Here is a 26033-nt window from a genome sequence, read left to right on the forward strand (position 1 = left end):
CCCAAAAAAAGAACACTTCAACAGTCTTTTAAAATCTTCCATAATACCATATTTCATTCATTTAAACATACATATACACACACATATTTTTTTTTCCTAGAAATGTCCTTGGTCGGTATTATTTTTATTAAAACACCTATACAACTGTGGAATTCAAGCTACATATTGCAGTTCCAAGATTCTCTCATTAACCAGTAGAAAAGAAAATCCAAAGAGTAAACACCCCACCACTGCTAGTCCATACTTCCCACTACAGGTCAATTCCCAAACTGCTAATAATCTCCACCATCTCTCAATCCCACTGAAAAACTCGTATGGATTTTCTCTGACAGTGTTAGCATTTCACTGGCCTGATTATAGAAAATAATCATGAAGAAGGTACTTACTGCATAGGCACCTATCAAAAATGCTGCATTTGCTCTTTTCCGTTGGTCAAAACAGGTGTAGTGCACTATTTTCTTTCTTGACAAACTGTATGACTGGAAAGAGGAGATTAAAAAAAAAAAATAGGGTAACCACAGAGACAATGTTAACATATACAGAAGGCAAACATCATCTCTTAACCTTCAAGATGTGCCACAACCCATAAAATTTAACAACTTTCAACTTTAATTGCTATGGCATTTGAGGGTTAGAGAATTACTAGCTCAGACTTTGTACAGCCCAATCATAATGTAAGAATCAACAATATAATTAATATCTTTCTCTCCAAGAAAAGAAACTAATATGGTGGAAAATAATTAAATTATTGGCATCTCTATTACGAGGAAACATTTTTGATGATTTATTCTTAATCTTCTACAGAAAGTCTCTTCACCCTTTGTTACCCTCTACATGCCACTGCCACTCCCAGGAATGTTATCTATAGTTTTCATATAACACAATTTTTGTAAATGTCAACCAGTCTACTGTGATCTCTAAAAAGTCTTATTTTTAAAGACCAATATTAATATTTTCTTTCTGGGATGTTCTGTAACAACCCCCTTTTAATATCTGAAAATACATGGTTAATGGAAAAAGACCATTAAAAAATTACATCAGCAAACATCTTAATACAACACATTACAATAGCCATCCATTAAATTCATGAATTCAAACAGTTATTAAGCACCTGTTATATGCCAGGCAATATGCTGCATGCTCAAGTATTTAAGTTCAAAATAATCAACATGGCATGTTGTACACATGCTAAACATGAAAAAAAATGACAAAACGATCTTGTAAAATGAATTCAAATTATTAATCAAAACTCAAATAAGTATAAGACAATGGGAACACAATGCAACTCAATGAAATCTGCTTGATTTCTTCACTTTTCAAAATTTATGTATTTTAACAACTGATTTTCAAAATATAGGTACATAAACCATCTTTAATGGGCTAGCAAAAAAAAAAAACACAGGCACAAAAGTACATTTCAATATTCGTCTATAAATTCACATTGACTATAAAAGCACCTTTTTCCATCTTATAAATTGACTACAACACACAGAAAATCCCTGCTTTTAGAACCTCTTTTAAAAAGGTAAATAGAGCTCAACTATGTACTTTTCTTGATCCTGCTATTGTCTACGAGGAAAAAAAAAAAAAACCTCTTCCATCTCTGAAGCCTGTTCTAAGACAAAACTGCAACACTCTGGCTTTATCATGTAACCACAGAAAGGGTATCCCTCCAATGAGCCAAGAAATCTTCATCACTCCAAGTCAGACACTTCTTTTATAACCAAAAATCATTTGTCACCCAGGCTGGAGTGCAGTGGCATAATCTCAGCTCGCTGCAACCTCCGCCTCCCAGGTTTAAGCCATTCTCCTGCCTCAGCCTCCCATGCAGCTGGGACTACAGGCGCCCACCACCATAGCCGGCTACTTTTTGTATTTTTAGTAGAGACGGAGTTTCACCACATTGGCCAGGCTGGTCTCGAACTCCTAGAATCACATTATCTGAAAACAGTAGTACCCTCTTATCTTTTACCTTTTTTTTTTTTTTGAGAAAGGTCTAGCTCTGTCACCTAGCAACCAGGCTGGAGTGCAGTGGCATGATCTTGGCTCACTGCAGCCTTGACCTACTCGCCTCAATCGATCCTCCCACCTTGGCCTCCTGAGTAGTTGGGACCACAGGCACATGCCACCATGCCCAGCTAATATTTGTATTTTTTGTAGAGGTGAGGTCTTGCCATGTTGTCCAGGCTGGTCTTGAACTCCTGGGCTCAAGCAATCCACCTGCCTTGGCCTCCCAAAGTGCTGGGATTACAGGCGTGAGCCACGATACCCGGCCAGTAGTGCCCTTTTTATTAAACTTTTAAAAATTAGTATGTGAGGACAGGCCTGGTGGCTCATGCCTGTAATTCCAACACCCAAAGTGAGAGAAACACTTAGGGTAGGGAATTTGAGACTAGCCCAGGCAACATAGCAAGACCTCATCTCTACAAAAACACTGGGTAGGAGTATCACTTAAGCCCAGGAGATAGAGGCTGCAGTGAGCCATGATCACACCACAGCCGTCCAGCCTGTGCAACAGAACAAGAATTTGTCCCAAAAACAAACAAACAAAAATCAAACAAAAAAAATAGTATTTGACTCAAAGAAAGTCTCTTATTGCCAATGCCCTTATTTCCTGACAGGTTTATACAGATACTCCTATGAAATAAAGAGAGAAAAAAGGCACAGCATTTAATTCAGCTCAGTTGAGTTGATGCGTTGAAGTTACCTAGGGATGTAAAGGTTACAACCAATGGTGCTGACACTTGATTCCTCACTTTCTTAATTTGGGACTACTGACTGCCTGAACATTTGCTTTTTCTGTTTTATTTCATTGTCTCATTGTCTGTTGGGTGGTTGGTTGGTTTTGCCACTTATTTGTTCTCCATCAATAAGTTATGTTTGATTTACCAAAAAGGAAATAAAGTCTCTTCAAACCTAAGCATCTCCCATCATCTCTGAATTGCAAATATCTAAATACTGCCTTACACAGGCCAGGCTCTCAATAAACATGAGTCAGACTGAGCATAGGGACTCAACGCTTTCCTGGCTCCCAGCCTCTCACTATTTATGTTTCCTAATTCCCTAAAATACCTGTGGGGAAGAAAATATCAACAGTCTATCTTCAAGTCTGGATTCGCTTTTTTGATGCTCTTTTCTACTAAGAATTTAGGTTTTATGACAAACTACTGCTATTGTTTAATAATGTGAAACTATTTATTTTACAAATCTACTTGCTGAAAGGGACAAGTCATAGTGCTGTTCTTTCATCACTGATGCTGATTTCTTCCTTGGGTTTTTTGGAGGGGGTTGAGGGGAGTAGAATCTTTTGTGTTTGCCTGGTTTTGTTTTATCTCTCTCTCATTCTAAAGTATATAGAATACAGAGACTTATCCTGGAACATGAACCATAAAACTAAAGGACAGAATTCTGAGGAAGACTTTCTTTTCACTGTATAGCTATAAATATTCTTTAAGTAAATATAATACAAATTAACACTTTAAATATTTTAGAAGAATGTTTAAACTTTATAAGCTTTCATAAATCACATCAGATAAAGAATAGTCTTCACAAAATCTTCCTAGAAACTTTATTTAAAAATATTTCCTATGAGAAACTGCCCACAGGAAGCAAACATAACTGACTTTTTTTTTTTTTTTTAGAGCTTTCTGCCTGATTTTTAGGAAAATGTTTAAAGCTGCTAGCATTTACTTTGCTTAGATATTTTTGGAATTCAGTTTCCTCAGTTAAGTTTCAAAAGCACTCCAACCAAGAAATGATTTCCTGCTTAGTGAAGCTTGGCCAATATCTCCAAGGCCAAATCACTGAGAGTGGAGTTCTCTCACTCGAGGAATCAAAAGAATTCAAAGTGAATGAGAGCAGAGAACAATCTGCTAATCTCAAAATTAGACCTTGTCCTAATTTCCTAATTAATTTCCTAATTAATCTAAAATTTGCTAATCTCAAAATGAGGCCTTGTGCTAATGTCCCTTCCTTTTCACAACTGGGCCTCCCTCTTACGGTCATCCTGGCCCATGGTTTTATACCAGTGATGTTGTTCAACAGAGGAGACATTTTGGTATTGGAATAAAAATTTGAGGGATAACAACATATTTTGTCAATTTTTTAGCTGATGTTTTGTATGAGTGGGCTGATTTTAAAAAAAAAAAAACTCTTTAATGTTTTTCCCTCTCAAATTTTAAGCACGTCCCCCACTTAAAAAATACTATTACATAATCAAAGCACCCTAGAAGAAGCAATACTAACACCCAGTGGAGACACTGATGACTGAAGTACCCGCTATGGAACATTAACTTCTCTTTTGAGATCTTTCATGGAAGAACTTTACCATGCAGACAAAGTCACAGTTTGGGGACAATAGGTCAGGACTCTATGTATGAGCCCAATCGATGTTTTCTCAGATTCTGCCCTAATATCAGGAGAATATCATGCCTCTAAATTGGACAGTGGCCTCTTCCTTACTCCGGTCTGTCTCCTCTGTAGCTCGGACCACAGGAAGGTGTCACCACGCCTGGCTCATTTTTGTATTTTTAGTAGAGATGGGGTTTCACCATGTTGGCCAGGCTGGTCTTGAACTCCTGACCTCAAGTGATCTGCTCACCCCAACCTCTCAAAGTGCGGGGATTACAAAGCAAATACCCTTCTGAACTTTCTAGACTGAAGTGGACACAGCCAGCCCTCTATAATAACCATAAACAACGGCTTGCATTTATTGCTCACTTGTGACATTTTACCATTTCCCAAAGCAATAGAAATGGCACCAGAGGGGTCTAGTTTAATCAGACACATAATGTCTCCCAGACTAGGGGTCCTGGGCAAGGCTAAAATATAATAAGCATACTGTGTTTTACAAGGAGAACATAAGCCCAGAGCCAGAGAGGGCCTTTGAGGAACATTTACACGGTAAGAGTAGTAAGCAGGATCAATCCAGAACTTTCTCATTGAGCCTGATAATTTGTCTAAATCTTAATTGTGAGGCCATAACAAGTTTCATGCTTCAGAATTTAAATAATTCTCAGGTTGAACTGGTCAACAGTACTAAGATTTTTCAGAAATAACTAAATCTAACTCTAAATTGTATTATATTATTATTGTATTGTATCTCATTCTTTTAACAGATTGGTTCAGAATCACCTGCAGGGCTTATATAATAAAACACAGAATGTTGGGTCTCACCTCCAGAATTTCTGATTCAGTAGGGCCTGAGAATTTACATTTCTAACAGGTTTTCCAGTAATGCTGACACTGTTGGTCCAGACATCACACATTGAAATCCACTACTCTAAGAAATGGCTAAATTTTGGAGAAGCACTACCTAAACATGTACCTGGTTCCACCAATGGGAATCTTTTATATGGAAGCTAAAACGCTGTCCATCTGGTCAAGATGTCCCCAAAGAACTCTACATTCTCTTAAAAAGGAATTCTAAATCATGCAATAAGCCTTTTAAAAGCATTTTACAAAAAACACATTTCCCCAGATTCCTCAGCAAACCTTATTACAATTTGTAAATTCATGCATTCCAGGTGATAACACTTTAGGAACAAGTCCCTTTAATGATTCCGTAATTAAGCTGCCTTAAATGTCATTATTCCAGAGGTTCCAAATTCAGACATTCTCAGGTGCCAAGAATCTGAAGTGGGGCAGCTGGTAAACAAGAAAAGCATTCCCTATCCAAAGCGCACTGAGCTCCAACCTGCTGCTCATGAGGGAATCTAGGTGCAGAATGGTCAGATACTGCAATATTTCAAAAAAGTCAAAAGGGAAGCTTTCATAAACTGCAGATATTGACTATGAATTAAAGTTTTTTAAACAGTGTTTATGCTCAAGAAAACATGTCTGTGGACAGAATGCAAGCCACAGGTGACCAATTTGCTAAATCTGGGTGCCAGCATACTGCCGCTGAAGAAGATTCTATGGGTTCCATCAGCATGAATTGAGCAGCTGTTGTGTGTCAAACACATGGCTGAGCAATGCAGTGACAAGGGGAGAAGAAACCCACTCTCTAACCTCAAAGGCTAATGAATATTTAATGCAAAATATTGGCCAAGGCTTATTACAGAGGAGAATAACTGTATAGGGATGCATTTACAGCACACAAGGACCAATAAAATGATACTAATTACAGGTACAGTAAGTGTCTCATTTAACAAGGCAAAAAAAATAGTAGATAAAAGGTGGAATTTAGTATTGACTATCTATCAATTAACATAATCAAACCTACAGAAATTTCTGTATTGCTTACCTGAGAGTCAAAGTTTTGCCCCTGTTATGTAAATCATAAGTGTATATCATAAATACTAAATGTACTTATAAACCAAAGTACAATGACTGCTATGATAGAACAATACAAATTAAGATAAGGGTATTGACCCCAGACATTTTCCATCTTGGAAAGAAAAGCTATGTGAAAGGTTATATTCTAGTGGGATAACACCTTGCAAAACACAAGCCACAGCAACTTGGAGAGAGAAAAAAATAATGACAAGCTGCACAAATAACAAATAGCTCAGGCTACGCTCAGATTATGGCAACAAACACAAATCATGCACTTGTTCAGCTTCAGTCAGGAAAGCACAAACTACTTAACCATTCAATAACAAAAGGTGATACAATTAGGCTCAAAGCCAAAGGCAAAAAGGAAAAAAAAGAGTTAATGGTCAATTTAAAGAAACACAGAAAAGTAAAATCTTCAAGTTATTTGGTTAGAACGCTGTGTTTAATTAAGCTGTATGAATCAGTCTGACTGAGCTAAGGAAGACATTAGTGCAGCCTGGATAAGATGCTGTTTAATAAAAATAGAGCCCATGCACCTCCTAAACATGCAAGTTCTGTCAATGATCATGGTCACATTAAGGAGATCACAGCACAGAGACCGCAATGACCAAGGCATCATTCTCTTACAGGTGGCTAGGCTAGACCAGTAATGGCCGCAGCAATCAGCATCTCCATAGCAATCAGTGGTCATCTCACTGCAAAAGCGATAAAATGAGCAGGTCTTCCTGTGAGCAGCCATGACCTTTACAAGTTTTACCTCCAACTTTCTCAGGAAAGGAATACTCTGGAAAATGTTCTTTGGCTGTACAAAACAAAATACGGTTTATGTTTTTATTTAGTGCCAAGATGAAATAGATTGAATCATTCCTTTAAAAAGAAAAAGGTGTCTCTCTGTGTGGCCCATTTTGTTACAAACCCAACACATTTCATTAATGAAATAGCACATTTGATTAAAGCAGAAGTCAAAATGTCAGAGAAAAGTTCCTCATAAAGATGATTTGATCGTGTTAATAATCAATAATTGAAGGCCTGTGGGATTCTCTATAAACGGGGTTCTTCCTGCCTGAGGATTCCTAACAGGCATAAGTGTTTCTTGCCTTGCAAACTCTGTTTATGCTCGCTCCCATGGGAGATGACATTGCTCTGGAGCCCCTAGAACCTCTTTAAACTACATGAACTATCTCCGGAATGTAGCTTGCTTTTCTTCCCTACAAACCCAAGAGCCAGAAACAGAAGAGAACCACATGAAGAAATCTCAACATGTTTTTGTAGTTATAATAGGGTGGTCTAGTCATTATATCAAAAGAGTTCTTGTGTATATAACCACCTGATATGGTGGCAGGTGCCTGGTTTCCAGGATAGGATTATGGCACTGATTCATTCAGCAACAAGGACATTCCCTAAGCCCCACCATCTGCCAGGTACTTCCAATGCTTCAATATAATCGTTGGTTTCATCATGACCACCCCCTTCCCCTTTTACCCTGAAAGGGCTATGTGGGATGTTTTGTAAATTTAAAATTACATTTCTGTGACTATTCCCTTAATCCTTTTTTGAAACAGTCCTCAAGATTACTGTAATTATCCTGTTGATTCATAACAGCAGGTATTAAAAAAAAAGAAAAAGCACTGCCCTAGAAAATGTCCCCTTTTCTCAGAGATTTTTTTTTCCTCCAAGCTGAGGTTTTATTTTTCTCAGAGGAAAATGAAATCAATAATTAAAACTGTATTGATGGCCAAGCACAGTGGCTCATGCCTGTAATCTCACCACTTTGGGAGGCTGAGGCAGGAGAATAGCTTAAGCCCAGAAGTTCAAGACCAGCCTTATCAACGTAGTGTGTCCCTGCCTCTACAAAAACTGGGAAGAAAAAAAAAAGTTAGCTGGGTGGGGTACAGCAGTGCACACCTATAGTTCCAGTTAGTCAGCTGACTGAAGTGGGAGAATCATCTAAGCCCAGGAGTTTGAGGCTGCAGTGAGCTATGACCGCACTACTGCACTCCAACCCAGGTGACACAGTAAGACCCCATCTCAAAAAAAAAAAAAAAAAAAGAATAGATTGAGGAAGGTATTCAGTTTTTTCAAAATATCACAACTTTGTCTTTTGTTAGTAAAGTCTTCTTTTTCAGAAGACGTTAGCCCAGTGTTCTTAGCATTGTCTGTGTCAAGGATCCCTCTGAGAACCTGAAGAAAAGCCATGAATCCTCCCAGAAGAAAAATGTAAATGCATACAAAATTGTACATATAATTTCAAGGGTTTATGGATCCCTTGAATTACCAGAATAATAATTTCGGCTCTAGCCTATCAATCATTGATGACATTTAACATTAAATAGCATACACAGTTTAACAAGTTGTTCTCACTTCAATGTATCTTCCCTCTTTTGATTGCTTCCCCTATCCTAGGGGAAATACCAAAAAGTAACCTATTACTGCCTAAATCCTAGTACTGACAATTTTTTAAAGCAGTTTAAATAAGCAGCAGGTTTTTCGTTGGTGATGATGCCTTTTATGTTTGGATTTTTAATCTAAGCATACATTTGATGGAATAATTTTCCATTCTAATTGACATAATTAAAATAAGGCCATTAGGGATAGAATGCGTATGGACACATACACACAAAAATAGCGATAAATCACCACCTCGAATCATCAACTGGAAAAAAAACACCTTCTCATTTCAAAAATGAGAAATTTGGGATTGGAATAAAATGTACAGCAAAATATTACCTATCTATATAAAGCATAGAATAAGGAAGAAAAATCATACAAGCTTTCTTGGAAGGAATAAAAATTTCCAAACTAAAAAATGAAATGTGCCTAAAAGAATTGGGAAATCACACAAGAAAAGAATTCTAAGAAGTTGTTACTGGTTAACACAGTGTGAAATTACTCAGAGAAGTAAAGGAGTTTGAGGATCCAGCAAATGCCATCAGATTCGGCATTTAAGATGCTATTAGAGCAGTTTCAGTAGAGTAGGTAAGGCAAAAGTGAGATAACAAAGGGCTAAGAAATCAGCGCACAGGAAGGATGGAGGCAGGCTCTTCTTCTGCAACCTCTGGAAGCAAAAGGAGAAAGCGGGATCTGCAAATAAAGGGGACCATGACAAAGTCAAAAGACGTCTCTGTGTGTCTGTTGTCCCTGCACTGGGCACTGAGAACACAAAGATATATTATATCCCCCACCTCCCACCCTCTAGGAGGTCATAGTCTAGCGAGAATGACAGGTGAAAACAGGTCATCACAATTCATCAAGGATAGAGAGCTGCACAGAGAATTATGGGAAAACAAGGGAGGCACCCTCAATCCAGTCCAAAATGACAGGAAGATGCTTCCTAAAAGGTGGTGGCTGGACAAGGTATTAAAGAATGAAGAACTATCAAGCCAGAGGGTAAGGGCATCCCAGTCAGACTGGTCTTCATGAGCAAATGCATGGAACAGCTGGTATGGCAGAGTAAAGTGCAAGGCTGGGAGTGGCAAGGGTACTGCTGCTTCCCAGTAAATTAGTGCATGAAATCATCCACTGGGAAGACACCAAGGGTGAGAGCTGACAAGGCAGAAAGACAAGAAAGCAAAGTACCCAAGACCTTACTGAAGTAAGTGACCATGGGCTGCCGGCAAGAGACATCAGCAGGGTGCCAGTGGACTGAGAGAACAGGGAGACTGAAAGTCTAGCAATCCCAGTAGTGTGAGAGGGACAGAATGTGCAAGGTGAGTAACAAAGGCATTTTCCAAAGGGGAGAATCTGGAGTCTGGGTTCCTGGAAGTGAAGCAGACAGAATGGCCCTAACCTTTACAGGAATGAAAGAGGCAGAGAAGCCTCAAAGTTAGCGTGGGACAACAAGGTGAGGTAGCTGGGGCAATGCGAAGAGTGAACAAAGGGTGACTGTAAACCAGAGGCTATGGTTGCTACCAAAGGTGGAAAGAAGGACAGGAAAAATGCAGTCGAGAGCCATGAAATCTAGCACTGACTTTACCTGCTGCATTGGGCAAGTCACACACCTTTCCCAGGCCTCCCTTTCTGAGTCTTGCCTAAATGGTCATTTAGATTCCTAAAATTATATTGGACAGCTTTCCCATATAGAAACAACAGCTTTAAGGCTGAGAAGCGGGTGTTCATCAATTTTGTAGAAGAATTGTCTTTATTATATTCCCTATCAGAATTCACAAATGTTACATTGGTAACTTTATTATGTATAGGACTTTAAAATGTACAAAGCTTTTACATATTGATACACTTTGGATATTTGTCCTCTCCAAATCTCATATGATCCCCAGTGTTAAGAGGTGGGGCTTTGGGTCATGGGAGCAGATCCCTCATGAACAGCTCAGTGCCATTCTGAGGGGATTGAGTGAGTTTTCACTCTTAGTTCCCCCAAGATTTGGTTGTTAAAAAGAGTGTGGCACCTCCCTCCCCTCTCCCTTGCTCCCTCTCTCGCCACATGACATGACTGTTCCCCTTCACCTTCTGCCTTGAGTGAAAGCTTCCTGAAGGATTCATCAGAAGAAGATGTTGGTGCCATACTTCATGTACAAAGCCTGTGGAACCGTGAGCCAAATAAAACTCTTTTCTTTATATATAAATTACCTAGCCTCTGGTATTCCTTTGTAGCAAGGCAAAACAGACTAAGACACATATATTTTCTAATACAATACTAACCACCACCCCGTGACAGTTCTATAATTCCTGTTTTACGGATGAAGAAACTAAGATTCCACAAAACTGAAGCAATTCCACCTTTGGATTGGTACAGTAAATCTTTTTCTCCTAATTAGAGATTCTATTTAGTACGCTTCATTGAGATAACTCACGACTTATCAACACTTGAGTTTTTAAAACGCAATCATTCAGCAAGTAATACAGTGCCCATTAATTGTCCTAAAGCTACATATGTCATTCCAGACATCCAACAGATTACCTTACCACTAAAATGAACCACGTGGAGTTTTAATAAAGTTTAAACTTTATTAAACTTCCATAATGTTGAAACAAAGCATTATAAATGAAAGCAAATAGAAACAAGTTTACATACGTACACTTACCATACTGTTCAGTGTAGAAAATGGTAGAAAAAAATAGTCTCAACTCAACCCATCTAATCTCGTGCAACTGCTATGAGTAGAACACTGAGTCACACCAGTGATTTTACTTTCCTGATAATGACTCCTTTCTCTTTGGCTACCCTAGATAGTACTCAGTTCCCAGATTAATTATAACACCCAATTCATTCCAACTACATACTAATGACTAATCAAGACAGCAAAGAAATTCCTTGGTCTTCAAAAGAAAAAAAATAGACTTCCATTATTTATTAATTTCCTTTTCTTGTTTATTCAGCCATTAAAAGTTCATTTTATTTAAAAAGGATATTATTTACTTCCTTAGTGATTGCAAAAACCTCTATTTTACTTTCTAAAATACGGGTTTCTTTTCTGAAAAACAGATCTGGCTTAATTAAAGGAATTTACATGTATCTTTTCAAGTCAGACTACTTTATAAGTTAATTCCTATAAAAGTTGAGTAAAACAGATTTTATTGGGTTGGTTCAAAAGTAATTGTGGTTTTTAACATTAAAAGTAATTGTAAAAACCACAACTGTTTTTGCACCAACCTAATATGTTATATGATTATTGATTCTTTTTGGTATAATTCCATGTCCACCTCTCACTTTGAAATCAATGGCAAAACTTCAAATTCATAAGGATACAACATATTCTACGGGAAATTCTCCATCAGACTGCTTTTTATACCTAAGTTCATTAAAACCCAATCAAATCAAAAGACAATCACAGAACAGTTAACATGTCCAAGGCATTCTACTATGTAACACTAGTAACATTTTACCCAGCAGAAAGAGTAAAATACCTGAGCACTATAATTTATTATTTACCCTTAAGAGTCTGCTGTATAGCATTTTGTCTTTCTTTTTTTTTTTTTTTTTGATATTTTTTTAATTTATTTATTATTATTATACTTTAAGTTGTAGGGTACATGTGCATAACGTGCAGGTTTGTTACATATGTATACTTGTGCCATGTTGGTGTGCTGCACCCATCAACTCGTCATTTACATCAGGTATAACTCCCAATGCAATCCCTCCCCCCTCCCCCCTCCCCATGATAGGCCCCGGTGTGTGATGTTCCCCTTCCTGAGTCCAAGTGATCTCATTGTTCAGTTCCCACCTATGAGTGAGAACATGCGGTGTTTGGTTTTCTGTTCTTGTGATAGTTTGCTAAGAATGATGGTTTCCAGCTGCATCCATGTCCCTACAAAGGACACAAACTCATCCTTTTTTATGGCTGCATAGTATTCCATGGTGTATATGTGCCACATTTTCTTAATCCAATCTGTCACTGATGGACATTTGGGTTGATTCCAAGTCTTTGCTATTGTGAATAGTGCTGCAATAAATATACGTGTGCATGTGTCTTTATAGCAGCATAATTTATAATCCTTTGGGTGTATACCCAGTAATGGGATGGCTGGGTCATATGGTACATATAGTTCTAGATCCTTGAGGAATCGCCATACTGTTTTCCATAATGGTTGAACTAGTTTACAATCCCACCAACAGTGTAAAAGCGTTCCTATTTCTCCACATCCTCTCCAGCACCTGTTGTTTCCTGACTTTTTAATGATCACCATTCTAACTGGTGTGAGATGGTATCTCATTGTGGTTTTGATTTGCATTTCTCTGATGGCCAGTGATGATGAGCATTTTTTCATGTGTCTGTTGGCTGTATGAATGTCTTCTTTTGAGAAATGTCTGTTCATATCCTTTGCCCACTTTTTGATGGGGTTGTTTGTTTTTTTCTTGTAAATTTGTTTGAGTTCTTTGTAGGTTCTGGATAATAGCCCTTTGTCAGATGTGTAGATTGCAAGCATTTTGTCTTTCAAACTGAAATCGTTAAGATCTTCATTTAGAAATTGGAAGAAAAAGAGATACATATTGCTTTCTGTGTGATAAAATAAGTTTACTAAACTAGGTATATAGATGAGTTTCCTCATATGCTTGAAGAAGAAAAAAAAAAGCCACATGTCAAAATCCACATAAAAGTACAGAAAATGAAACCAGATACCCATGTGAAATCAAAAATATAGATGAATACTAAATGTATGACCAGAATGCTATCATCTCAGGTAAAATTCCATTCTCTGTCGCTGCTGGTTCATCAATCTCACTTGGCTGTTAACTACACAGAACATTTAAGAAACATGCAAAAAATTTCAATCTTGACCAAACAGAAAATGTTATGCACACAGCTCCAGCCATGATGAGCCCTTTTCATCACTTGGAAAAAGGGTCTACAGGCATATCTGAAAGTTTCAGAAAAATTATCCTAGGAGGGAATTTGATAGACTCATTAACAACAGCCTAAAAGGATTTGTGCTTTCTTTCTTAGATCACTATTCCAGTGACTTCATTCAGCTCATATTGCAACTCATTCTGAAAACTGAAAGAGGTTAGCATGTCCTTTGTGGTATAATCAGGAGGATCACTTTCAAATTCTAGGTGAACTACTCACAGAAATTTCCAGAGATCAAGATCATCTGACTAAATATTGCATGCACACCAACCCCACTGAGCAGACCCTATGATTCAAATATTTTAATTCCAAATTACAAATATCACTACAATACTCACTTTTAGTTTCTTGTTTAGTTTGCAGCAATATCTGTACACCATTGCCAAGTTCAGCGGTCCAAAATCTGCATAGAAACTAAGATAAAAGAAAAACAAAAAAGTTAGTATTTAGTAAAAGTATAACTTTCAGTAACATCAATGTTCATCTTTAATTTCATTAAATTCACAATCAAATTTCAATTATCTTACAACCAATCTGATCCATGGTATAATCCAAATAACTAATGGTTTCATCCTAATGCCCTCTAGTTACTCTAACTAGTCTCTATTTTAACAGGGAACCAGTGGCTGGGCGCGGTGGCTCACGCCTGTAATCCCAACACTTTGGGAAGCCAGGGCAGGCTTGTGTCTTTATAGCAGCATGATTTATAATCCTTTGGGTATATACCCAGTAATGGGATGGCTGGATCAAATGGTATTTCTAGTTCTAGATCCTTGAGGAATCGCCACACTGTCTTCCACAATGGTTGAACTAGTTTACAGTCCCACCAACAGTGTAAAAGTGTTCCTATTTCTCCATATCCTCTCCAGCACCTGTTGTTTCCTGACTTTTTAGTGATCGCCATTCTAATTGGTGTGAGATGGTATCTCATTGTGGTTTTGATTTGCATTTCTCTGATGGCCAGTGATGATGAGCATTTTTTCATGTGTCTGTTGGCTGCATAAATGTCTTCTTTTGAGAAGTGCCTGTACTTTTTAAAATCTCTCTCCCCTTTCCTTTCATCCTGTATTCCAAGAAAGACATTAGTCTTCATAAAGTCTCAGTTCTCACATATCCTCCCACTATTCAAAAATGTTTAATAACCCTATAATGGCCTCTCAGTGTTCAAGTAAAAGGAAAAGTTGCACATGGTTCACTTTAAATCAAAAAGTAGAAATAATTAAGCTTAGTGAAGAAGGTATATTGAAAGCCAAGATAGCCAAAAGCTAGGCCTCTCGATCCAAACAGCCAAACTGCGAATGTAAAGAAAAAGTTCTTGAAGGAAATTAATAGTGCTACCTCAGGGAACATATGAATGATATGAAAACAAAATATCTTTATTGCTAATATGGAGAAAGTTTTAGTGATCTGAACAGAAGATGAAACCAGCCACAACATTCCCTTAAGCCAAAGCCTCATCCAAAGCAAGGCCCTAATTATCTTCAATTCTATGAAGGCTGAGAGGTAAGGAAGCTGCAGAATAAAAGTATGAAGTTAGCAGAGGTTGGTTCCTAAGGTTTAAGATTTATGGGAGGAGGTCAACATACTAACATTCACAGGAGTTTGCAAGATGTTGATTCCAACCCTCATGAGTAACACTGAGGGGTTTAAGATGTCAGTGATGGAAGTAACTTCAGATGTAGTGGAAATGGCAAGATAACTAAAATTAGAAGTAGAGCCTAATTGCTGAATTCTCATAATAAAACTTGAATGAGGAGTTGCTTCTCATTCAACTTTATCATGCTCACACGCTTTGCTCATGAATGAGCAAAGAAACTGGTTTCTTAAGATGGAATGTACTCCTGTTCAAGATGCTGTAAATATTGTTGAAATGACAACAAAAAATTTAGAATGTCACACATACTTAGTCGATAAAGTAGCAGCAGGGTTTGAGAGGAATAACTCCTATTTTGAAAGCTCTACTTTGAGTTAAACACTATCAAATAGCATCTCATGCGACAGAAAAATCTTTCATGAAAGGAAGAGTCAGTCAATATGGCAAAATTTCACTGCTGTCTTATTTTAAGAAATTGCCACAGCCACCCCAACCTTCAGCAACCACCACCCTGATCACTCAGCAACCATCACATTCGGGCAAGGCCCTCCACCAGCAAGAAGATTACAACTTGCTAAAGGCTCAGATGATCATTAGCATTTTTTAGCAATAAAGTATTTTTAGTTAAGGTATATACATTTCTTTCTTAGACACAACCCTATTACACACTTAATAGACCACAGTATAGTATAAACATAACTTTTATATGTACTGAGAAACCAAAAAAACTTGTGTGACTTGCTTTATTGCAGTATTTGCTTTATTGCAGTGGTCTAGAACCAAACCTGCAATATCTCCATGGTATGCCTGTGTATAAATACACACCTACCAGTATTGATTAAGGTAACCTTTTTTCTATATAAGATATTTTCTTATCCTTAGGTTAATGGAAGCAACACTTTTGACTAATATACCTTGTTTTTCTACTTGAATATGAATATTGACACTGGTAGAATTTAAAGTTAAATTTGGGATTTTTAGCTATGGTTATTTCAGCTTTCTAAACTCACTTTGAATAAATTTTGAGAAAGCAAAAATAATTCAAGTTAGCCACAAAAATCCTCAACAAACCAAATCCAGCAGCACCTCAAAAAGTTTATGCATCACAACGAAGTAGGCTTCATTCCTGGAATGCAAGGTTGGTTCAGCATATGCAAATCAATAAATATGATGCACCACATTAACAGAATTAAAATTTTAAAAATGTGATCATCTCAAAGACACAAAAAAAGCTTCTGATAAAATCCAACATCCATTCATGATAAAAAAAAAAAAAAAACCTTAAACTGGGCATCAAAGGAACATACCTCAAAATAATAAGAGCCACCTATGACAAACCCACAACCAACATCATACTGAATGAACAAAAGTTGGAAGCATTCCCTTTAAGAACTGAAGTAAGACAAGGATGCCCACTCTTACCACTCCTATTTAACATAGTACTAGAAGTCCTAGCCAGAGCAAGCAACCAAAGAAAAAATAAAAGGCATTCAAATAGGAAAATAAGTCAAACTATCTCTTTTCACTGACAATATAATGATATACCTAGAAAATCCTAATGACTCTGCCAAAAGACTCCTGGAACTGATAAACAACTTCAATAAGGTTTCAGGATACAAAATCAATGTACAAAAATCAGTAGCATTTCCATACACCAATAATATTCAAGCTAAGAGCCAAATCAAAAATGTAATCCCAGTTACAATACCTCAAAAGAACTAAAATACCTAGGGATACATCTAACCAAGATGAAAGATCTCTGCAAGGAGAACTACAAAACACTGCTAAAAGATGTCATAGACAACACAAATGAAAAAACATTCCATGCTCATGTTATTGGAAGAAACAATATGGATAAAATCACTACATTGCCCAAAGCAATCTACAGTTTCAACACTATTCCTATTATACTACCAATATCATTTTTCACAGAATTAGGAAAAAAAACTATTCTGAAATTCACATGGAACCGAAATAAGGCCAAATAGCCAAAGTAATAAGCAAAAACAACAAACCCGGAGGCATCGCATTACCCAAATTAAAACTCTACTTTAAGGCTATAATAACCAAAACAGCATGGTACTGGTCAAAAACAGACACATAGAACAATGGATCATTATAGAGAACCCCGAAATAAACCTGCACACCTACAGCCATCTGATCTTCAACAAAATCAACAGAAATAAGCAATAGGGAAAGGACTTCCTATTCAATACATGGTGCTGGGATAGCTGGCTAGCCAAATGCAAAAGAATGAAACTGGTCTCCTATCTATCACCATACACAAAAATTAACTCAAGATAGATTAAAGATTTAAATGTAAGATCTCAAACTAAATATCCCAGAAGAGGCCAAGAGCCGTGGCTCATGCTTATTAAACAGCATTTTGGGAGGCCAAAGTGGGAGGACTGCTTGAGCTCAGGAGTTTGAGACTAGCCTGGGCAACAAAGAGAGACTCCATCTCTACAAAAAAAAACTTTAGGCTAGGCGCAGTGGCTCACTCCTGTAATCCCAACACTCTGAGAGGCTGAAGCAGGCCAATCACTTGACCCTAGGAGTTCGAGACCAGCCTGGGCAACATAGCAAAACCCCATCTCTACCAAAAAAATATAAAAATTAGCTGGACATGGTAGTTTACACCTGTAGTCCCAGGTGCTTGGGAGGTTGAGGCAGGAGAATTGCTTGAGCCTGGGAGGTCGAGGCTGCAGTGACTTCTGATGGTGCCACTGCACTCCAGCCTGGGTGACAAAATGAGACACTGTCTCAAAAAAAAAATTTTTTTTTTTAATTAGCCAGGTGTGGTGGCATACACCTATAGTCCTAGGTACTTGGGAGGCTGAGGCAGGAGGATCACTTGAGCCCAGAAGGTCAAGGTTGCAGGGAGCCATGATTATGCCATAGCACTCCAACTTAGGTGACAAAGAAAGACCTTGTCTCAAAAAAAAAAAAAAAGGAGAATTTTACAAGAAAATCTAGGAAACACCATTCTAAATATCAGCCTCAGGAAAGAATTTATGATTAAGTCCTCAAAAAGCAAACATTGACAAGTAGGACCTAATTAAAGAGCTTCTGAACAGCAAAATAAACTATCAACAGAGTAAACAGACAACATGCGGAAGGGGAAAAAATATTTGCAAACTATGTATCTGACAAAGGTCTAATATCTAGAATCCATAGGAATTTAACAGTTGAACAAGCAAAAAATAATCCCATTAAAAAATAAGCAAAAGACATGAACAGACATGTCTCAAAAGAAGAAATACAAGCACCTAATATATGAAAAAATGATCAACATCACCAATCATCAGAGAAACACCAATCAAAACCACAATGAGACACCATCTCACACCAGTCAGAATGGTTACTGTTAAAAAGTCAACCCAGCAATCCCAGCAATCCCATTACTGGGTATATATCCAAAAGAAAAGAAATCGTTCCACCTTCGCAGCAACATGGATGCAGCTGGAGGCTATTATCCTAACTGAATTAGTACAGGAACAGAAAACCAAATACCGCATGTTCTCATTTATAAGTGGGAAGTACACAATTGAGTACTCACGGACAAAAAGATGGCAACAATAGATATGAAGGACTACTGAAGTGGGGAGGGAAGAAGGGAGTAAAGTGTTGAAAAACTAACTATTGGGAACTATGCTCACTACTTGGGTGACAGGATCATTGATACCCCAAACCTTAGCATCACAAAATATGCTTGTATACAAACCTGCACATATACTTCTGAATCTAAAATAAAAGTTGAAATTTTTAAAAAAAGAATTCAAGTCATCAAATTCCAGTTTCATACTAATCATTACAAGCCAACTTCAATCTCAAATTCAAAGATGTACAATTTCTAACAATCAGAATGGCTTAGCCACGTGTACTTTTGAAAGCAATATGGTTCATATATGAACCTATTTCACCAAACACTAGGAAATAAAATTGGTATACTACAATAACACAGGAGAAAGTAAATCAAATACAAACATCATCCTTAAGTTGATCTGTACTCTCCAACATGGTAGCCACTAGTCATGGCTATTTAAATTTAAATCAACTAAGGTGAAACAAATTAAAAATTCTTCAATTATTTCAAATGTGTTCAAAAGCCACAGGTAGCTAATGGTTACAGAATTCAACAATGATCTGCACTGATGGACCATACTGATCAAGATGAAAAGACATATCAAAATAACTATAAAAGATAAAATGACCAAGTACCATAAACGAAGTATAGATAAAATGTTTGAAGACAATATCCTTTCCCTACAAGGGCCCAGTTATTTCCCAACAGTGAGATTAGGCCCTGGTAATTTTTATCCTGTTTTGTTCAAGAGGGTCATATTTCCAAAAAGCCAGTTGGAACTTAGAACATGAGAGAATGGAAAAATAGGTGAGGATCTAGTTCCCACCCTCCTTTACTGTCTCTCAAAAAGACAGGCTGTTTTAAGAGCAGGCTGCTATCCAAAGATAGCAACAATGAAGCAGTTATGCCTCTTTTTTGGCAAGAGTCTCTGGTTAAAGGTAGAAAAACAATAAGCAATCCAAACCCAGAGGACTTCCCACCCCACAGTATGTTGAAACTCAGTGGGCCAGTCTTTATATCCCACAAAAAAACGGATGAGCTTCAAGTTGCACTAAAAAAATTCAGTCAAAAGTTTTGCACAACCAAGAATAATTTTGAACAAGTCTTCAAAAGTCAGAATTGTCACAGAGAAATATAAAGTCAACAAGCTCTATCTTATCTTAAGGTCATTTGATACAATACACTAATAAGACCATTTATGTATTTAAAATAATATAGTCTTACACATATAGTTTTCTAGCTTACTATTAATAAATACATTTTTTAATGTCAAGATCATTGAAAAATTGCTGATAGTTGTTCACACCATGCTGGGTTATCACCAACTTTGGTATAATGCAATACTGTGAATAAAGCAGACATCTTCCAACAACATGCTCCTTTGTAAGAACTTTCTTCACCAGAGTTGAGGGAAAAATGAAAACATACCTATAATACGTACTATTAGCTAGAGGGAAATTCAATATAAAAATTAATTGATAATCAATTAAAATGAGTCAAATGTGCTAGAAAGTAAAAATATATCTATTTGGGCAGCTTAGAACAAAAGCAGAGTGGAAGAGGAGAAATGGAAGGTCATCAACCCAGAGACAGTGAAAAGGGAGGAGATGGTAGAAATAAGCGCTTCAGAGACTATTCAGAAATCTGAAGGTTAAGTGCGCTCCTAAACTTGAAGTTAATGACAATGGACAGAGTCTTTTCCACCCTGGCATTTCCTAGGAAAAGGCCTCCAGAGCCACAGCCAAGCAAGGGTCCCCACTTTGTCTTTCGGTCTCATGTGGCCAGGGAAAAACATGGACATTTTATTATTTCAGGGTACCCATGGCTTCATCTCTAAATGAATGAACAAACGAACAAATGATTCTCTCCACCTATTTGCAGATTTCTTCTAAGAAGGTTGGCAAATTATGAGTCAAGGCCTAGAATGAAACTCATGCACTATTAAGTGAAAATCGGTCCATCCATCTTTTATTCAGTAAGTGTAAATAGCTAAAATCAAACCCTTTTCTGTTTTGACAGGAAAGAAACTAAAAGAATTGGAGCATTTGGAGTCATGCAAGTGGAGGAGGAAGGAGGTTCATCTCCTTACCAGGAGAACAAAGAAACAGGAACCCAAGTATCACAGCAAACGTTCACAAGGGTAGGATCACCCACCACCCCACAGGTGCTGGTCCTACAAATTTGAAGGGACATAGAAGCTAGGCCTAGAAGCCTTGCTATCATACTCAACATGTGTATCTCTTCTCACAAGATTTATGAAGTTTATGATGTACCATTATTTTGTCTTCGGTTTTTCTAATAAACTATAATTTAAGTGAGTCAATTCACAGAGGAATCATTGTTTGAAGTATTGTTATACCTTATTCTATACATTAGAAGCTTCATGTGAAAATTCCCAACTCCTCAGCAAAAAGATAAGCTACATTCTAAGAATTACCCATTTATTCTACAAGATTTATGACTACCTATTCTGAGCAAGGCATTACAAGTTAGCATATTCATCACAGAGTACTTGCAATACAAAAAAAATTAACTGCTTTAAAAATAGGATGAATAAATTCTATCAGATCATTATAAGGCATGCCAACCTTTCAATGTTTTACCAGCACTGCTGACATTTTTTGTCTCTTCATTCACTTGCTCACTCAAATAGTTACTAAAAGCCTATTGGTCACCAGTCCCTATCCACAAGGAGCTCACTATCTTCTGAGAAGACAGGTAAAGATATTACAATGTGATAAATGCTAAGATAGCGGTATCCTCCAAAACACAATGAGATCGTGTGTGTGTGTGCGTGCATGTGTGTGCATGTGTGTGTGTAAAATTTTGTTGAAATTGATCAGCAATGCCTCTGGGCTGCACATTACCTAACAGTTTCCCTATCACTAGAATACTATCAGCACCCCTCCAGTCAGATGATAAAGTTTCTGTATGAAATGTGATCATTATGGCTGAATTCATAACGATCACGTTTTATTTTTTTTTTTTTTTTTTTTTTTTTTAGACTGAGTCTGGCTCTGTCGCCCAGGCTGGAGTGCAGTGGCCGGATCTCAGCTCACTGCAAGCTCCGCCTCCCGGGTTTACGCCATTCTCCTGCCTCAGCCTCCGGAGTAGCTGGGACCACAGGCGCCCGCCACCTCGCCCGGCTAGTTTTTTGTATTTTTTAGTAGAGACGGGGTTTCACCGTGTTAGCCAGGATGGCCTCGATCTCCTGACCTTGTGATCCGCCCGTCTCAGCCTCCCAAAGTGCTGGGATTACAGGCTTGAGCCACCGTGCCCGGCTACGATCACGTTTTAAAAAGGTCCTAAAGCATAACGAATACCAACCTCAGATGAGGGCACTAGTCTGAGTTTTTGCTCAAGCCCTTTAGCATAACCACCCACAGTCACACTGATGCCAACTTCTTGGGGAAGAGTGGCTGCACATCTAACAAGCTTCCCACGCACGAAGCAGTCTCATGTAGAACTAAAGATCACTGGGTGCCAAAAGGTTCCAGTCCCAATTTGGTCACTCACTATCCCTAAGCTGGTGTCGCAGCCTCTCTGGGACTCCACGTCCTCATCTATCAAATGAAGCCACTGAATTAGATGGCTCCTAACGTTCTTTCCAGCTCTTATGTAACATCATATATCACAGTTCTAGCCATTATATAGAGTCTACAGAGTCTACGACTCTAGTTATCCTTATTGGACAAAGCCATTCAACTGCTCAAATGTTTCTCAAGGTCTACTTGCCCTATTTGATTTACTCTGTTCTATCTGTCCTCTCAGTGCATTGGGTCTGGGTACAGAAGACATTTCCCTTAGGGTGTCTCCTCTTTGGGGAAGGAAAAGAACACAGCTTTTTCCCTGAAATTCACTGTTTTCTGCACAGCCAGAAAGCAAACCCACAGTCTAGAAAGCAGCTACATGTATTAGGAAACTTGACATCCTTATTACTTACTCATCTGCAAAAAGTTTGACATTTGTTGAGATCATAAAGGAAGGAGAGAACTCCAATATCAACTATCAATCCTGTCCCTTGATGTATTGTCCAGGTTTCTAAGAAAGTTCAGGTTTACAACACCAGGGTGTGAGGAACCATTCTCCACTTATTACCTTCTTAACCCGAAGCAAATACCAGTCAGGTCAGGTGTCAGCTGCTGTTTCTGTAAAATGGGTGAGTGCTTTCACTTTGCCTTAAAGTCAAACAACAGACCAGATGGTATCAAGAACCTTTTCAGTATCAGGGTCTGTAATTCTAACATCCCTCGTTAGAGAAAGTCAATTAATAAAAACTCCCTTCGAGACTCAGATTAATGAAAACAAAAGACTTCTTCAGGAATGCACTGGGAAAATTAAAATTCACTCCCACAGAAACATTCTCAGCAGTATAAATTAACCCCATTATTCAAAGGCTAGTACTGAAGGCAGGAGAGCTATACAGACAGTACATGCAAAGCTTTGTTAGAAAACAGAATGATGAGTGATTCTCCCATACACAAAAGGCTAACCCTCACATTTCATAAAGTGACTGAGGCTCTCAAAAGGAAAATAATTACTCTAAAAGTTGTGGTGAGGATCACAGGGCCAGGGGCAACGGCTCATGCCTGTAATCCCAGCACTTTGGGAGGCCAAGGCAGGTGGTTCACGAGGTCAAGAGATTGAGACCCTCCTGGCCAACATGGTGAAACTCTGTCTCTACTAAAAAAACAAAATACAAAAATTAGCTGGGCATGGTGGCGTGCACCTGTAGTCCCAGCTACTCCGGAGTCTGAGGCAGAAGAATCACTTGAACCTGGGAGGCAGAGGTTACAGTGAGCTGAGATTGTGCCACTGCACTCCAGCCTGGCAAACACAGCAAGACTCCATCTCAAAAATAAAAAATAAAAATGATCATCCATAATGATGAAGTCTGTGTATGACAGAAAAAAAGTAAATTGCAATCAATAAATTATTTTTTGTGTGTGACAGGGTCTTGATCGTCATCCAGGCTGAGTGCAGTGGCACGCTCATGGCTCACTGAAGCCTCGACCTCCTGAGCTCAAGTGATCCTCCCACCTCAGCCTCCAGAGCAGCTGGGACTACAGGCATGTGGAACATGCCTGGCTAATTTTTGTATTTTTTGTAGAGACAGGGTTTCAGCATGCTGCTCGAGCGATCTGCCCACCTTGGCCTCCCAAAGCGTGGAATTACAGGCTTGAGCCACTGGGCCTGGCCAGTAAATTCCTTAAGGTAGAAATGTATATTCATTTTAGAAAGGTTTCCATAAATTATTTAAAGTATAAAACTTTGATATTTCAGAATGTAATTTTCCAATTCTCCGTAGAATTTGTCTCACTGAAATGCCACATTTCCAGACACACAAAACTGAATAAATGTATTAAAGTACATCAATCATAGGGACCAAATTTGAAATAAACTACCTTTTCCGGTTCCCAAAAGAAAATTAAATTTTATTTAAAAAAAAAAAAAAACTCTAAACCGGCAAATTCTTCAATTTGTCACTGGGATAAAAAGACCAAAAAATTAAATTAACAACAAAGGAGATATCTTATTCAAATTTATAGTTTACACAAAGTATTTCTTATAAAGGAATTCACTGTCAACAACAAATAATTGTGATCATTTGCCAGATGTTTTTGATATAGGAGTTAAAAAGAAATTACTTAGGCAGGTAGTGAGGGTACAGGAGACCTCGGTAAGGTTTTCCTTTTAATGAAAAGCAGACGTAAAATCATTTTCTCTTCTAACAAAGAGCAGCCTGTAAAATAGAGCTGCACACGTAAACAAGCATGCTGGAAACTTGCACAGGTGAATGTCGGCAGTTGTGCCAGTAGGAATATTACTACCTGGGACTAAGCATGTTCAAAATGGCAGCTCCATCTTCTCTTTTTGCCAGCCACATGTACAGTGAGCAGCAGACAAGATGGCACTGGCCGAGTGGAAAGTCCACTTGCATAGAAAGACTGGGGTGGGGTGACCAGCCTTCCCCTCCCACTACGTAAACGTCACACCTGGTTGAACCAATCTATGGGCCCTATGTAAATCAGACACCGCTTCCCCAAGCCAGACTATAAAACCTGTTGCAGTCAGGTGCAGGCCCACCTTTCCCTTTTGGACTCCTGTGTCTCACAAGAAAGGGAAAGCTGCTCTCCTCTCTCCTTTCTTCTGCCTATTAAACTTTCTGCTCCTTAACCCACTCACGTGTCCCTATTGTTAATCTTCTTGGGTGAGATGAAGAATCCCGCGTATTTACCTCAGGCAACAATGCTGCTTCATTTTCAAGTGTCAAGAACTGGGAATGCTACATATTTTGAATAAATACAGCAATATTTTTGATGACTCTCAATCCACATAAAATTCTTTGGTGCTCCTGGAAGTATTTCGTTGATTAAAACAAACCACTTTTTTTTAAGTAAGTTAAAACTAAAGCTTTAAAAAGAATTATTCACAGCTCTACTTTGCCTCAGTAATGTGAATTGGAACAACTTAAAATGACAAGACATAGGAAACAACCAAAATGACCAAAGAGAGGAAAATGTTCAATACAGTATGGTATATCCTTTCCCTGAAATATTATTAATATAGAGACATTTATGGTGATTTTGAAAAATGGCATAGGTTTACAATGCTCATGTATGATTTTAAAATATTAGCATTTAAAACTGCATATACAAAATTATGCCAATTAAAAATTTATAGCACTGTAGGTTTGAATTTCTTCGTTGTAGAAAAGCAATATTCTTTGAAAAATTTTTTTTAAAAAATCTAAGCACAATGAATTTCACAATTAAGTATAAAAAATTCAGCTCAAATCACAAAGCCAGAAAGGAACTTGAGATCAGTTGTGCCACTTACCTCCCCACATTTTAAATATCCAGGACAGGCACGGTCTATTTTCTGCTTAAAGATCACAAAAGACAAAGACTCCATTATAATGATCCCTTTTTTGCTTCCTATCTCCAATCCTCAAAACAAAACAGAATAGCAAAAAGGCAGTTTCCTTCTGATTTACATACCTCACCTACTTAAAGGTGTCACCCTCTCCCAGTCACCCAAGCCAGAAACTGAATTCACCTTTGCTTCCTCCTCCCTACCCTCATCTGGTCAGTCCCAAATCCAGTCAATCGATTCTTTCTAGCCTCTCCCCATCTGGCCTTTCTGTTCTCCACTGCTACAACCCTAATCCAATTCTGCCATAGCCTAACTGACCCCACCTTCGAGCGATGGCAGCACTCGTCCTAAAGTAGAGCCCTGGTCACTCTCTGCCATTTACCAGCAAGCACAACTT

At 38.0% G+C, this 26033-nt stretch overlaps 1 protein-coding gene across 7 annotated transcripts in view; it reads right to left on the reverse strand.

Annotated features, from left to right (window-relative positions):
- Positions 1-26033, reverse strand: part of CDC14A (cell division cycle 14A) — a 164677-nt gene that overhangs the window by 128848 nt on the left and 9796 nt on the right. For 2 of the 7 annotated variants that reach the window (XM_015145931.3, XM_015145923.3), the window contains exons 3-4: positions 13919-13994; positions 387-479 (exon numbers count right to left, since the gene is read on the reverse strand). In XM_015145931.3, coding sequence (XP_015001417.2) covers positions 387-479; positions 13919-13994 — 169 coding nt within the window. Of the gene's footprint in view, positions 1-386; positions 480-13918; positions 13995-25600; positions 25642-26033 lie in introns of those variants that run through there. The other 5 variants (XM_077952391.1, XM_077952382.1, XM_077952398.1 and 2 more) reach the window with 4 other exon arrangements.

This window comes from Macaca mulatta, chromosome 1, assembly GCF_049350105.2.
Source record: "Macaca mulatta isolate MMU2019108-1 chromosome 1, T2T-MMU8v2.0, whole genome shotgun sequence".
Classification (NCBI taxonomy): domain Eukaryota; kingdom Metazoa; phylum Chordata; class Mammalia; order Primates; family Cercopithecidae; genus Macaca; species Macaca mulatta.